The sequence below is a fragment of the Pristis pectinata genome, chromosome 3 (assembly GCF_009764475.1).
Source record: "Pristis pectinata isolate sPriPec2 chromosome 3, sPriPec2.1.pri, whole genome shotgun sequence".
Lineage (NCBI taxonomy): Eukaryota > Metazoa > Chordata > Chondrichthyes > Rhinopristiformes > Pristidae > Pristis > Pristis pectinata.
Window position 1 is genome coordinate 111,522,873 of NC_067407.1, and position 16,754 is coordinate 111,539,626.

Consider the following 16,754-nt stretch of genomic DNA (forward strand, 5'->3'; position numbering starts at 1 on the left):
GTACTTTAGAGGCTTCTACATAAGGTTTTTCTATCCAAATTGATACACAAAATAGCTCATCTGCATCAATCCATACAAAAGTGAATATCAGGAGTAAATGTTCAAAAGTAGATGCAAATATATTAATCAGTTTGTCTCATCTCTTCCAGTTGAATTATCAGTGAAAAGAGCCAATTTCTTTCTTTGTGAATAAAACTTGGCAGATACATTGTTGGTATAGCTGACATTTTTTAGGTTCTTGAATCCAACAATCAAAAGTCAAGAGTAAAATACATTAAATACTTTGGTAAGCGAGCACAGCTGTAAAGTTTTAAGGAATGACAAATCCTAGGGTGTAAACTCAAAACAAAAGAAAATTAATGTTTTCTACAAGAACTTTGATAATTATTTTTCCTCATTACACTGTGGTCATTAATCTTAGGAACTATCACTATAAATGAGGTTCTAAGTTTTATATCCGCCTTGTGTGAAACATTGTTGGACAAGAAACATAGCTTGTAATTCTCAACAAACTCTGATGAAAGCTGCTACTTTTTATAAATCTAGTTAAGTATCACCAGTTGAACATCTTCTACATTTTTATATGTTTCTCCCAGAGGGATGGTCTCTGTTTAAGGGATGAGCAATCATAACAACAAAAATGGCAGCATTAATTTGTTGCTTTACTGATCTATTTATGTGCTTGCCATTCAATGAATGTCCTGATGCCTGCTGCTTTGTTAATATAACCTTATCTGTGAACATTCATCTCTCTGAACACTGTAATCCACTTGTGCCAGTTGCTGTAATAATTAATTCACTTGCTGTGCCCACTGTTCCAGTAATTTATTAAGACAATAGTGTGTACCCACCAACTTACTGATTTTTGTGCTTCCTTTGTAGATTTGTTGGTGTTCCCCATGTTGTTGCATTCATTTACCATGCTCAATCAATTTGATGCATAGGTCACCCAAAGCTGATTACCTGACTGGTAGCCAGTCTTTAATCATGAACTTATCTTTGCCTGTTTCTATATAATTCAATACTTTTCATAAGTTCAGTAATTTGCAATTTGCACTGTGTAATGAATTGATCTGTACGAAAGGTATGCAAGACAAGTTTTTCACTGTACCTCGGATTAAGTGACAATAATAAACTTTGTTTTATTATTACTAGTGATTTTTGTTGGCAGATGTAAACTATTTTTTTCTTACAATTGGTCGAGGAAAGAAATAGTTTAAGTAAAATCTGCCTCAATTCTGGACACCCTGAGGCAATTGTCGTCCAAGTCATTGTTCTAGTGCAAAAATTGCAGACAAATTGTGTATTGTAAGGCTCCACAAACGATTACAAACTCACGGCTGGAGAGGTTTGAATGTTGGCAAGTATACTGGGACAGTTCTCATTCTCGTCTTTAAAAGGTGCCCTGGAATTTATGTCCTGGTATCCTAAACTGAACCCCTCCAAAGCAAAATGCATCGCCCATACTTTGCTTCCTCCATCAGTGTTTTTGTGCATTCCACGTTTTCTTCAATATAAATGAGTATTGCACAACCTAACTGCATATTGTAATCTAACCCTCACCGAGACGTGCAGAATTTCCGCCAAAATCTAATTTAAAAACGGCCTTAGTTGTTGAGAATATGGATGCAAATACAAATCCACAATAATCATTTCCAACAATGTGCACACAGATAAAACAACATTGCACCACCTCCCCAAATAGCAACAACTCGCGCATGCGCCACACGGTGCTGCCGTGTTGCACGTCAGACGCACACCGATTTCCAGGAAGCGTGCGGTTACGGCCATGGCGATGCAGTTACAGAGGAGTGTTGTTGCTCAAACTAAGAAACATACCGCGTCTGTTATTTTCCTTCACGGCTCAGGTTAGATTGCAGCAATTTATTCTTCGGTTAGGTTTGCAGACAGCTGGCCTTTCCTCTCTGCCACCCACTCACAAGCTTTATGCCTGCCGTCATTCTCTTGCCCTTTACCAAGTTCCCTTCACCAAGTTCCCTTTGTCCTCCCCTCCTCACTTCTCCCCTCCATCCCACACTCCCCCCTCCATCCAATCCTCCCCCAACCTATCCAATATTGTCACTGTACCTCGGTACAAGAGAAAAGTAAACCAACACCAATCCTGATCCAACCCTTCTCCCAATCCTGATCCAACCCTTCTCCCAATCCTGATCCAACCCTTCTCCCAATCCTGATCCAACCCTTCTCCCAACCCATCTAACCCTTCTCCTAACCCTTCTCCCAACCCATCTAACCCTTCTCCTAACCCTTCTCCCAACCCATCTAACCCTTCTCCTAACCCTTCTCCCAACCCATCTAACCCTTCTCCTAACCCTTCTCCCAACCCATCTAACCCTTCTCCTAACCCATCTAACCTTTCTCCTAACCCTTCTCCCAACCCATCTAACCCTTCTCCTAACCCTTCCCCCAACCCATCTAACCCTTCTCCCAACCCACCTAACCCTTCTCCCAACCCTATCCCATCCTCCCCTGCCAACTACATCATCCATAAAGTGGAGAACTCACATCTACTGTAATTTAATAGATGATTGACAGAAAGGGGATCCCCTGAATTCTAAAGTATTGGGGAGGATCAGAAATAAGGAACAGTGCAAGAGTAAAGCAAAAGCCAGAAAATCTCAGTGTGGGGTTTCAAACTTGGGCCGGTTGCAGAAAGGTACAAAAGGTCAAGTTGAAGAAGGATACAAGAGATGAAGGAGCCTTTTGTTCAGTTCAGATCCAGGCTAACTTTGGCAGCATTTTATTTTATTTTCTGCCCAGAAGAGCCACATAATCCACATGCAATTTCCAAAGATTAGTCTCATTCCCTGCTCTTTCTCCTCTCCCTCTTTTAAATTTTCAAGTAATTATTTGCTTATCTTATTAATGAGGATTGTGTCCCCATTGCTGTTTCCTGTGGAGCATTCCACATCAGAACAAGTCACTACAGGAAAGAAAATTGTCTTTGTTCTTTTCATTATTGGCTATGGAGGATGATTTTTCCCATTTATCAAAACCACACAACTTTACATAACATCAAACAGATTTCTTCTTAAACCAATTTATTCTAATAAATGTAATTCCAGTTTCCCAAGATTCTCCATTATGACTGTTTTATTCCAAGTAACCCAATATAAAGTTTACTTGTGTTACTTAGTTACTCAGATCCTTCAGCACATTCCCAATGAATGTGTTCATTCACTTCTGCCCCTGTGGCAACCTTCTTCTGTAGGGACATGCTCACTTATTTTGTGTTCTCATTTGTGTGAGCACAGCAGTTCTGATGATGTTCTCCAGATGAACCAGAATAAAAATTCATTCATGAGGAAGTACAGCTATCATTTTCAAATGCTGCACTGCAACACAGTATTTGCCAACATGTTACCTTTCAATGTCCCCACTATTTGCAATATGAAGGGAACATAATTACATTGTAATGTGTTTAAGCTTTAATTGAATAGTTCTGACAACATTGATGTGCCACTTCTGTGACTTTTCTCCTTCCTCTATGTTAGGCATTACCTCAAAATGCAAAAACTTCCTGTATTGTTATTTTTTCTTACTTTTAGGTGATACGGGGCAAGGTGTAAGAGCATGGATCAAAGATGTATTGAAACAAGAGTTGAGTTTTGAGCACATACGTGTAATCTATCCAACAGCACCAACGAGGTATCATTTAACTATCTAAAAGTAATAAAATTAACTATCCAAAATTTCCCCAGACTTACAAGTGAGTTGTGTACATTTTGTTTATGAGTGAAGCTAATGTGTTAAAATTGCAATATTTGAACCATTCAGTTCTAATAATCTTGTGAAATTAGTTATTTGATTTCCATATTTAACAATTTCATTTTATAATGTGAATAGTTAGAAAATACACCAACTATTCAGCTGTTCAGAGATACTGGTGGATTTCCTGTGTGTTTCACACTAAGTTGCAGGATATACTTTTTATTCTGTCTCTGTACTGAGGCTTCCTTACTCTTATTCCTTCTTTTATCTGATTAGGTTTATTTTGCTCACTTTTCAATTACTTTTTATCTGTATATTTTGTGGTAGGATAGTTTTACTTTACCCTATACAATACATTTTTATTTCCCTCAAAAAGGATTTGCTTTCTTAAAAAATTCATATTAAAAAAAGTTATGAGCAAAGGCGGTCTGCTTTTGTGATAATTTCATTACCTTTGCATACTCAATTAAGACATCCATGTTTACTCTTGTTTTGCAATGTTTCTAAGTAGTCACCAAAGGATACTTGTTGGTGTAAGGTTCTAAGAGAGTTTTGTGTATGTGACTGATGATGGAAAATATTTGTCTGATCACTTTTTCAGACCATATACGCCCATGAATGGAACTCCATCAAATATATGGTTTGACAGGTACAAAATCAGCATTAACAGCCCAGAACATTTTGAATCCATGGACTCAATGTGCCGTATACTGGGTGGTTTGGTAGATGGAGAGGTCAAAGCTGGAATTGCAAAGGACAGGATAATCTTAGGTAAAATACATTATCAGTTTCTTAACAGTTTTTTTTAATATGTTCGGTAATCTGAGAATCATTTCAGTTCCTGTTTCCTGTCTGCTATCCTTCCATCGAGTATGTTTATCACTGCACAGCCACTGGATTGTATCACAGATTGACTGTCTAAAAATAAAGATGTATGTGGTTGATCATGTCCTTTTGTACTTAGAATTCTGGTCATATCATTTAATTTGTGAAGTCAATCATTTATCAACCCCAGGGCAAACGAGGATTGTTTTACTTAGAAAATATGCACACTTGTCTAATCAATTTCCTTTCCCTATGATTTATTTGCTTGAAACCTGTGAAACTTGATACCATTATTTCCGCTCTGGTGGGGAAAAAATGTACATTTTCAGCAGATTATCAAATCTTGAGTTGCAAGGCCATACCTTGAATATACTCTGGTTAAATAAGTTAACTACTTAGAAGAGTTTCGTTCTAACATTCAGAGTAAGTGGAAAAGTACATGTTTTTTAATTTAGTGTGCTTTTAGAACAAGCAGCATCCATATACAAACTTTTACAATTCCAGCATGACAGTAAGAGCTATTTTGGCAATTGTATGATACTGATTAAGAGATGTACCACTTTGATCTTCCTTACTTTGCAGACCTGCTGAAAAGATACATCTGTTGTTTGTAGTGAAACTATTAATAATCTAGCCCAGAGAAAATGAGATGAAATGGACAGCTCATCTCTTCTTTAACTATTGTAGATGGAAATATGTGCAGCGGTACAATTTGGACTAGCAGTTTTGTTGACATCAAGATAAAAAAAACAAAACCTACAGTTTCCAATTTTATTGTTGGCTGGAACTGAAACAAGTGCCAACATATATAGCTTTCCTTGTTCTCAGTTAGCAAAGTGCTGTCCTGCATTATTGAGTCTGTAAGTGCAAAATGGCCTGCTGTGATGAGGTGTGAAACTAATTGTTTCTCAGTAATACATTTTTCCTCCAATTAACACTGCAATGTTTAAAAACATATTGGAAAATCTTCAACTTGTTGCCTTACCTCATTGGAAAGATTCAATTCTGCCAAAAGTGCATCTCCTTTCCTGCAATTCTGCTTTCTCTGATTCATACATAGTACACAGTTGCAAAGCAGGCAAACTTATGTGCTTACAATGATTTCATTCTAAATATTTAGGGTCTAACACTCTCAAAAGTTAATATCTCATTTTTTGTATGGCTTACATTTCATCATTATTTGTATGTCTAATTTTCTCTATCTAAATTTTCCCTCTTTTTTTAAGTCTTACTGTTCTCCTCCCTCTGGTATGTTTCCCATTTTCTCAGTGTTCTTCTCATGTAATCTAATTTATTAATATACTAGGCTCGCATCTCTTGATTTTTTTTCAAAGCACAACGTGCATTGAAAATAGTAACCGAAGTATGACAGATGGAACATGAATAATTGGACTGGCTGAGGAACTGCTATTACCTGCAGTGCTGAGCAAAAAGCTGGGGGTAATGGCCTGGGAGGGATGGAGTGAAATGGTTAAGGAATTCTTAACCAGATGAATGCCAGGTGTACAAAGTTAAGATTGTGGATAGTTGTGTACTTAACAAGTTGCACCAAAATCAGAGTTCCATTGGAAATGTATTCTATTTTTCGCCTCTATGTAAACATTGCTAGTCATCCATTGAAAAACAGAAATGGCACAATGAGTTTGACATCACAGATTAATGCAAACAGTGCAATGTAAAAATAAATATTACATTTTGATATTAATAAATAAAAATGACCAAAGATAGTTGAAAATGTACTAATGCATATTAACACTCAATAATTTCCTTATATATGGAGCAGCAAGAAACATTGCAATAATCACAGTATGATTGAATAGCATATATAAAATTAACCTTTTTAAAATAATGAAAATACTTTCATTTTTTGTGATTGATAGAGTCATACAGCATGGAAACAAGCCCTTTTGCCCAACTGGTCCATGCTGACCAAGTTTCCCATCTAAACTAGTCCCATTTGCCCGTATCCTTCTAAATCCTTCCGATCCATGTACCTGCCCAAGTGCCTTTTAAATGTTGTTAATGTACCTGCCTCAACCACTTCATCCAGCAGCTCATTTCAATAACTGGACCACCCTCTGGGTGAAAAAGTTGCCCTTCAGGTTCCTATTTAAATCTATCCTCTTTCACCCTAAACCTACTGTATGTTCTCTACTTCTTGATTACCCAACCCTGGGAAAAAGACTGTACATTCACCCTATCTATGCCCCTCATGATTTTATACACCTCTGTAATATCACCTCTCATTCTCCTACATTCCATTGTATAAAATCCCATCTTGCTTGATTCCTGGCAACATCCTTGTAAATCTCCTCTGCACGCTTTCCAGCTTAATGGCATCTTTCCTAGAGCAGGGTGAGCAAAACTGAATACAATATTCCAAAATGCAGCCTCACCAACATCTTGTACAGCTGCAAAATAACATCCCAACTTCTATACTCAGTGCCCTGACTGATAAAGACCAGCATACCAAAAGCCTTCTTCACCACCCTGTCTACCTGTGATGCCACTTTCGGGGAACCATGTACTTATACTGCTAGGTCTCTCTGTGCTACAACACTCCCCAGTGCTCTATCCATTCACTGTGAAAGTCCTACCCTGATTTGTCTTCCCAAAATACAACACCTTACACTTATCCGAATTAAACCCACTTGTCATTCCTCGGCTCACCCAGCTGATCAAGATCCCTCTGTAATTCCTGATGACCATTTTCTTGTAATTAACAGTTAATGAAGTATATTTGACTGAGTTGGTGATAATTACAAATGGCACAGTCAGTTTTCTGTACATTTGTACTTTATTTGATACTTAAATATGCTTTAATACTGAAGAACACATTTTGCAAGCTAACTAATTGTAACTACCCCAATATGACACGGAATTTCTATTTCAGTGACTCCATAAAAGCACTCAATACCTGAGGTTAACTTAAAGGATTGTTCCCATGTTTCTAACCATGAAATACAATAATCTTAAATAAATAGGATGATTAAATCTTTTTCTATTTTGGAGTATTTGACAGGCAAGTAGGATACAGTTTCCTTTTAGGGCACATACATTTTGAAGTAACGTCATGTATGTTACTGGTTGAAGACTAGTGAACCCTCAAGGAAGTAAAACAAGATTGGACGTTATGTGGAGGAGTATGTTGAATCTCTGAATAAATCTACTTAATGTCACCATTAAGGGAATATCTTTGCTAGTTGCCAATGGATAGTCAATCTCTCTTTGCTATCCAAAATGGTACTGAAATGTTTTGTGTTTCAAGAAACTGGTAACTAAATATAAGAAATTTGATATAGATTTAATTAAAATTGTGTGAGCCAAAGAATAAATTAAAATTAATGCATTGAAATTACATTTTAGTGAAACTTTATCCAGGTTGTCAGATAAGGACAGTTTGTCATAAAACATATTGGCTGAGATCAACAAGTGTGTTAAAGTTACTGTACTCAACAGAAAGGCATTGTGGTACTGACAGACAAATTGCAGGGTTTTTCCATAGAAAAGTAAATCAAGAGTCCAAACCTTTGGTGTATTGTAATTTCAAACAGAAAATGAATTGGTCAACCACATGAAATGTGTAATTACATAGTTATTCAAATCTCATGGTGCCTAAATATATGTGTGTAAAGACACCATCATGACTAACTACAGACATTCTGGCCAGCATGTGACTAAATAAATGCAGTGATTTACCTTATAAAGTATCTCTTGAAAGACTGTTACTAAAATTGTATTGCTGTGTGTGGGAATTTTCCTTTGATCTCTTTAAATGCATTATGTTTTAAACACTCTAATAAATCAAACAAACTGCTTTTGCATGTTTTTGCAACTAGCTTACACTGCTGAAGTTACTGTTTGAGCAGAATTATGACATGAACTTTTAGCAATGGGAAAATTCTAACAGGATTAACAGACTTAAGCCTTTTTCTTGAAAAAAATAGAAAAAAATGTAGTGCCATTTGACCTGTTGAACTATATTTCAACAACAAAGTCAGCCTGTACTTATAGAATGCCACTTGATTAGCAAAACACCTCAAGGTGTATCATAGAAGCATTATCAAACAAAGTTTGATGCAGACTCAAATAGGAGATTTTAGAGCAGAGGCCCAAACGTTTGGTCAAAGAGCTAGGTTTTAAGGAGGAAAGAGAAGTGGAGAGGTGCAGTAGTTAAGGAGCTTAACTCAAAGGGCACCAGAGGAGATTACAGAGATAGAGAGAGCAGGTCCACAAAAGATTAGAAAACAGGGGTGAAAATTTTAAAATTGAAGCAATGGGGAACCAAAACCTGAAATATGTACATTTTGGTACTTGTCTTGTTTGAGAATCTCTGGGCTAAATAAATGATCTATACAGGTTTCCCTTCACCTTTTGGGTTTGGTACATAAGCCCATAGTTAATGCAATTAAAGATTCCTCCTTATTTAAGTTTTAACATGGAATCCTCTCTGTAACCTCCACATCTCCTACTTCCATTTCCTACATTTCATTTATATTTCCTTCTTAAAGGCAGTATTGTGCATGTCAACCGAAGACTTAGTGCAGGGCAAGAGATGTGATGACTTGAAACAACCTAAGTATTTATTCATTGTCAGACCTATATAATATTTTAGAATATAGTATTATATGATAATCCTAAAAATATATTAAAAAGATAGGATGGGGGAAATCATGCTAAGGATAGGAAAGAAGATAAATTTCTCATGTGTAACTTCTTTGTTAAAGTATTTCCAGTTCACCACAGAAGAAATGTTGGATCTGGTTTGGGTTATGAAATAGGGCAAAAAAGCAAGGAGATCATCCAGCTAAATGTGATAAAAACACAAGTTACTTTATAGAAAGAGATCTGGAAATGATGAAGGTATATGTACTGAACTGAAGGAGCTTTTTTTGTTTGATTTAAGTAGAGATATAGCACAGATAAATTGGATTAGATGAATGCAAAATCAACAATTTCAGATTACCAGACTTCCCAATTTGTGTCAGAACTGACCAGTTTGAATGAAAGGTCATCAAACTGTTACGGTAACTTGTTTTTTTTTCTTTCTGCAGAAGCTGCCTGACGTGCTGGATATTTACAGAACTTTCTTTTATTTGAGATTTCTAGTAACTGCAGTGTTCTGTATTTCGCATTACAGCAATTGTTTTCTCTCTCCCTGTACTTACACCTCCTTCACCCAGATTAGCTGCGATTCACAAGCTGCCAGCACACCATTTTCTTCAGTCAGTGACTCTTGGTCCCCACCCAAACACAGACATTCCTTTTGTTGTCTCTGTGCCTCCTCCTTTTCTGCAACTTAAAACATTTTTAAGCTTTTCCTAGTTCTGATGAAGGATCATCAACCCTTAGTGTTAACTCTGTTTCTTTCTCCACAGCTACTGTCTGATTTGCTGATAAATTCTATAATTTTCTGTATTTATTTCAAGTTTCAAACATATGTATTTTGTTTTCCTTTAGGATTATTGAAAGTTGGTTAGTGTAGAAAGGAAAGTGTTAATCAAGAAGTTAGCCAGTTTCTTCTTTGTTATAAACCTGAAGCAGTCTAGACCATTACAAATATCAAAGTATTAAACTATCAATTATACTAATAAAATAATTCAGTTTTTACATGATTTTACAAATGCTACAAAATAATAACTTGATTTGTATTTAATAAAACTATTGATTTTAATCCAATTTTGGCTTTGCAGGAGGATTTTCGATGGGAGGGACAATGGCTATGCACTTAGCATATAGATTTCATCAACAAGTAGCGGGAGTATTTGCTTTATCCTCTTTCTTGAATAAGAATTCTGCTGTCTACCAGGTAAGCAGAAGTGGAACTTGTGTTCCTATAGCAATTTTCATGATCTTAGGTTGTCTTACATAACTTAATAGCCAGTCGGGTCATGATTAAGTTTCATCTATATTGCAGTGAATTGCAAAATGAATGGCAAAATGAATGAATGATTAGCCTACTTTGGAATGCTTTGGACTTAGTCTTAGTTGGGTATTGTTTTAGCACTCCATATGTCATACACTTTCTAGCATACTATCTTCCGACTTGCCTGTAAAGTCTGCCAATTAGCCAAGATAAATCTGTAGAGCAAAATATAAAAATACCTTTAGGTCGATGAAATCTACCATAATTTTGATTGAAACTGGAGGTCTACATAGCAAAATTATTACTTTGAGGATGGGATGGATGAAATATTACTAATGATGCACAACACATATATAGAACATTCCTTTGCTGTTCTAAGGAAAGCGTACATTTAATGCTATTGCTAAAATAGTGGACATAGCAATTATATAGGAACGTATTTATTGTTAGTGTTGCATAGTACAGTTTTATGCTGAAGATGATATAATTTTAAATAATTTACCTTTTTTACTTTTTGTATGATAAATATGTTTCTATTTCAATTTTATAATAAGCCCCTGATTAAAAGTGTTTAAAAGCTTTTTGATTTGTCTCATTTAACAGAATGAGGAAATTTGTATATATTACATTTATTTATGGTTTGATTTTATTAGATTACCTTTTTGATGGGAGCCACAAACCTAACTCCATTAAGGTTCTAAGTTTTGGCTAAACCTAGATGTTAGGTTTTATTAATGGTGAATTCAATCATAACAATATAACAATAATGTTTTGCCTGCCACATTTTTAGCATTCATAGCAACATATTTATGGGTTTATTAATTATACTTGTACATGGACTTACAAGTGTTGTTTTAATATTTGAGTGCTTCTAGACAATTGGTATGTTGAAAAAAGTGATTTAGTGATTCATAAAAGTTTTAGTTTTTTTTCTGATGTTGTTTAATGTATAAAAATATAATAAATCATCAAAGGTATATACAGGGTTATGTGAATAACATATTCTTGTCTCTAGGCTGTTCAGAATACTAAAATGTCAATGCCTGAATTGTTCCAGTGTCATGGAAACAATGACCACCTAGTCTTATATGAGTGGGGTAAAGAGAGCTGTTCGAATTTACAATCTCTGGGAGTGAAAGCCACGTTTAATACTTTTCCTAATCTCCACCATGAACTTTGCAAGCCAGAGCTGGAACAGCTGAAGTCATGGATTTTACATAAGCTACCTAATGATGAACAATAATACTATTCATTCTGTATAAAATAGTACTTAATGTACATTTTTTATTTATTTTGTAATCCATGTATTAGGGATGAAAGTATGTCACAGAGGACTCCAGATATAGCTATGCAGGTAAAATAAACAAGATAAGTAAGACAGAAAAATCACATTGAACAATTGTAGTGCTAATGAATCCTACTTTTCCTGAATTGTGTTGCCATCTTATTTTGCTATATGAACATACTTTGTTATATGAAATGGTTTTTCTTAATCATTGTGCTCTTGAAATTACTTACAGGTGATGCATGGCAGTCTGTTGCAGATTCCTTCTGCTTGTTGTTTCTAAGTTGTATGTTGCCTATTGTTAGCAGATAACTGTAACATTAAACATCTACAGTTACACTCAAAAAAGGAAAAATAGGATATTGTTAAATATTTTTTTTACAGAAAATGGTAGAATTTTCAATCAGCATTTTATATATTTCTATTCCATCTTTTTCTATCACCAATTAAAGTTGAGAAACCACCAAAAATAGAATGACTATTCTCTTCATCTTCCTGGTTCAGCATGTAAAAATTGGTGCAACACCCAACTTTCATTCCTTGAGGCTTGGCATCTATTATATTTCGAAAATAGTAAATCGGCCACCTTCTTCCTTGTCCAATTACACTGAAGACGTCCATCTCAACTGCTCCTGGAAGTTTCCCATTTTAAGAGTTTTCTTGCAATGCCAGGTATACCTGAAGGTGGTGCTATGATAGTTGTGTATTTGGATCCCAAATCAGTGATTGAACATTGGCCTTGAAAGTGAGAATGCTTTTCTAGGCAAAAGCCATCAGGTGAGTATGTGGCAGAGTGTATTTTAGTTACCCAAATTTACATTACTTTAAGGACTTAATGTTATTCCATTTAAGACTCTTTAGCTAATGGCATGTTTTTGTGCTGCAAATTCAATACTAATTGTGAAAAGCATATAGGTTTTATTCTGAATAATGATGTTAAACAAGTTTAATAATCCACAGCTTCTCTGTTATTAATATATTCAAGTGAATCAACAACCATTTCTTGATGTCTCCAGTGCTTTGAGTCCCTTCCAGGTAGTTCATGCAATAGTAATTTCGTTAACTCAATTTAAGCCTTATCTTGTGTTTTCAATATTCTTGTAGTTTGACAATCTGAGGCTTTGCTATGTAAATCTCAATTAATTTAATTCCTGTTTCCTAAAGTCCACTGTTGCTTACATATCTGCTGTCTTCACATCCAAACCTGCTTGAGATTATTTGTCATCTCTGTCATTATTGTGCTTAATTATATTTTAATTCTAATGTCCCCCATTTTTTCTGAAAATGTTTCAGAATTATGCTACAGGGGTCACTCCAGGTCAGAAGTTTGTGGATACAAATTCCTACATAAATTAGACCAACATTTCAACCCATTGGTTCAATGAGATATCAAACTAGAATGAAGTCTCTCTGTTCAAATGGATGTTAAAGAAATCATCAGTCAAAAGAGAGCAATCAAATGCCAACTATTTTCCCCAATATAGATGAAACAGTTTTGTTTTTGTGTACTATTATTAAAATTGAGGAATCTGAAAGCTATTGAGAATTAAGTGTCAGTTTAGCCCAGTTGAGAGCATTTTTGACTCTAAATGTAGGCTGCTACCAGGTCTTCAGTTTGTATCCACATTGTCACTCCAATGAATTTTTGAGGGTGTGCCATTGAATAGGCCAATTTCATCCTGGGTAATATCTCACTCAAACACTGCACTGAAATGTTTGCTTAATTTAGATATACAGGTGCCCAGACTGGGGCTTGAATCCATAAATTGACCCAGAAATGAGCAATCTGCTAAATGAGCTAGGCTGTTGCATCACAAGATGCTGAAATAAGACCTTGTAAAGAGAAGGAAATTCTCTAGGGTATCCCTTACTATCTGAAAGTTGTGCCTCACTTGATACCATTAAAAGCCAATTACCTTGTGCCACTCTTCTTATTGTTGCTTTGGGATCTTGCTTTGTAGAAGGAGGTTGCCATGCTTGCCTACTTAACATTCATTCTATTCCATGTGAGGCAAGAATTTCCTGATATGTCACACCATGATAGGTGAAAATATGATTGATAGTTATTATCAGCAAAAGGCACATATCTGTCATAACAGACAAGGCACACAAAATAAAGAAACAACATATGAAATAAGCATGGATGGGATAAAAGGAAAAAGAATTGGGATGTGTTGGATGAAATATAGTCAGTATGCTGAAACATAAAATTTATTGTCAAGGTGACTTTGACAGTGACAAATTATAGTGATTAAGATATTTTCCTGTACCTATAATTTTAAGTCATGGAAAATAACTGTTGCCACAAGTGCACTTAAAGGAGCAAATCAGATCCATGAAAGAAATGTTTGTTCCTTGTAGTTTCCAATGTTTCCACAGAACTCCGCTGCTTTGCCAACTAAATTATTTGTGCCAAGCTTTAATAAGCCGAGAACTGATTTGGTGTGGGTGTCTTGTGCACAGTTGATTGCTGGCAGTCATACTAAATACTGATAAATAATCTACAGCTAGATGCAGTGTTCTATAATCATGGTATGATAACAAAATAAATAAGGTGCAGGCAAATCTCTGGTCAAAATAAAGCATGATTAAAGCATCAGTACAAAGTAAAAACAAAATGATACTAATTAAAAAAATGTTCCTGGTTTTTGTATTTCCAATGTTTGCACACATTAGGATAGAATATTATTCTAATTGAGGACAGTTAATGTTGGATCGCTTCCTGCGTAGCAGTAATGATACTTTTTTCTCCACTTGCTTTGAAGCCATGTCACAGACAGTTTAACTTCATCTGTCTGTTAATAGAGCTTTTAAAATATTTATAAAGATGTTCATTCTGCTTTGAAATTAAGAGGTAGGGCTTTTATAGGCTGCAACCAAGCAAGTTGGGTGTGTGTGGTGGCGGGGGGAGTGTTGGGGTGCTAAAGAAATACTAACAAGCTAACATCACTCAAAATAGATCACCTGATCTCACGTACTGCTATATAACCAACAACATTGATAATTAGCAGGAGAAGCCAGAGAGTGGTAGTAGATGGTTGTCTCTCTGACTAGAAGCCTGTGTCTAGTGGTGTGCCACAGGGCCTAGTGTTGGGTCCGTTGTTGTTTATCATCTATATCAATGATTTAGATGATAATGTGGTAAACTGGATCAACAGATCTGCAGATGACACGAAGATAGGGGGCATAGTGGACAGCGAGGAAGGCTATTAAAGCTTGCAGCCTGATTTTGACCAGCTAGGTAAATGGGCTGAAAAATGGCAGATGGAACTTAATACAGACAAGTGTGAGGTATTGCACTTTGGAAGGACAAACTGGGGTAAGACTTACACAGTGAATGGTAGGGCAGTGAAGTGTGAGGTAGAACAAAGGGACCTGGGAATACAGACCCATAGTTCTTTGAAAGTGGTGTCACAGGTAAATAAGAGCTTTTGGCACTTTGACCTTCATAAATCAGGGTATTGAGTACAGGAGTTGGGATGTTATTCTGAGGTTGTACAAGACCTTTTTGAGGGCAAATTTAGAGTACTGTGTGCAGTTCTGGTCACCTACCTACAGGAAAGATGTCAATAAGCTTGAAAGAATGCAGAGAAAATTTACACGGATGTTGCCAGGACTTGAGGGCCTGAATTATAGGGAAAGGTTGAAAAGGTTAGGACTTTATTCCCTGGAGCACAGGAGAATGAGGGGAGATCTTATAGAGGTGTAGAACATTATGAAGGGTATAGATAGGGTGAATGCATGCAGGCTTTTTCCCCTAAAGTTGGGTGAGACTAGAACTAGAGGACATAGGTTCAGGGTGAAAGATGAAATATTTAAGGGGAATCTGAGGGGAAACTTCTTCACTCAGAGGGTGGTGCGAGTATGGAACAAGCTGCCAGTGGAAGTGGTAGATGAGGTTTCAATTGTAACATTTAAGAGAAGTTTGGATATAGGTACATAGATGGGAGGAGTTTGGAGGGATATGGTCCGGGTGCAGGTAGATGGGACAAGGCAGAAGATCAGGTCAGCATGGACTAGATGGGCCAAAGGGCCTGCTTCTATGCTGTAGTGCTCTATGACAGATTAAATCTTGAAAAGTTGAACAGCTCATTATTAAAAATTCCATTTGGAGTAAAGGCTGATGTAAATTAAATTTTGGTAGCCAACACTAGATAATCATCATATGACTAACCTAATTGAAAGAAAACCAAAAACCTTTAAAGAAACTCAGGTGATGTCCAAGGGATAAGGGTCTATGTTTATAGATTCCTTGCGTTGCTTTAAATAACTCAGAAGTTTTCAGACTCCTTAATTTTAATAATAGTACTCAATAATAGTATACTGTATGCAGTATGCATACAAACACCAAATATGGCACTTACAGTGCTTCACAATTTTGGGAATGGATTATGTGTACATCTGCAATGCACCTAAATTTTATCAATCCTTTAAATTTTCTATCCTGCTTCAACAGGGCATCCATATTAATGGCCCCTCTCAGAATTTAATTGGTGAAATTAATGGGGCTGTAAGACAATAAGTCCCCAGAACATGATGGTCTGCATTCTGGAGTTTTGGAGGAGGTGGGTATGAACAGATTGGATGCATTGGTTGTCATCCAAAATTCCATTCACTCTGGAATGATACCCACAGACTGGAAGGTAGCAAATGTAACCCCACTGTTTACAGAGGGGGAGGGAGAAAACAAGAAACCATATATCAGGCAGCCTGAAATCAGTGATAGGGAAAATGGAGACACAAGAGAACTGGAATCTGGAGCAACAACCAATCTGCAAATCAGGAAAGCAATTGGAGTCATAGAGAAATATAGCACGCAAACAGACCCTTCAGCCCAACTTGATTCTGATGCAGGGTTTCGACCTGAAACGTCAACAATTCCCCCCCATCCCCTCCCTGCCCCACACACACACAGTTGCTGGTTGACCCGCTGAGTTCCTCCAGCAGATTGGTTGTTGATATAGAAAATGGGATTGAGCAGAGTCAACATAAAATGGAAATTATGTTTGACAAATTTGTTGGAATCTTTTTGAAAAAGGATGAGGG

General features: G+C 36.3%; 1 protein-coding gene across 2 annotated transcripts; it reads left to right on the top strand.

The window, feature by feature from the left end:
* Positions 1-1,753: 1,753 nt before the first annotated feature.
* Positions 1,754-12,715, top strand: lyplal1 (lysophospholipase like 1). Of its 2 annotated transcripts, none has more exons than XM_052012052.1 (5): positions 1,754-1,868; positions 3,570-3,669; positions 4,334-4,503; positions 10,251-10,366; positions 11,439-12,715. In XM_052012052.1, exons 1-5 carry the CDS (start codon positions 1,790-1,792, stop codon positions 11,664-11,666), a joined length of 693 nt encoding a protein of 230 aa, XP_051868012.1. In that variant the 5' UTR covers positions 1,754-1,789; the 3' UTR covers positions 11,667-12,715. The 2 variants fall into 2 exon arrangements, with proteins under 2 accessions (XP_051868012.1, XP_051868014.1); XM_052012054.1 differs by having other exon boundaries at positions 11,481-12,715.
* Positions 12,716-16,754: the final 4,039 nt, after the last annotated feature.

What these genes read in the sequence shown, in the direction of transcription:
- lyplal1 (XM_052012052.1), top strand. Translation starts at nt 1,790, where the DNA reads ATGGCGATGCAGTTACAGAGGAGTGTTGTTGCTCAAACTAAGAAACAT. An exon ending in TATTTTCCTTCACGGCTCAG is followed by an intron (nt 1,869 to 3,569) that starts GTTAGATTGCAG and finishes TCTTACTTTTAG; the next exon opens with GTGATACGGGGCAAGGTGTA. An exon ending in AAAGGACAGGATAATCTTAG is followed by an intron (nt 4,504 to 10,250) that starts GTAAAATACATT and finishes TTGGCTTTGCAG; the next exon opens with GAGGATTTTCGATGGGAGGG.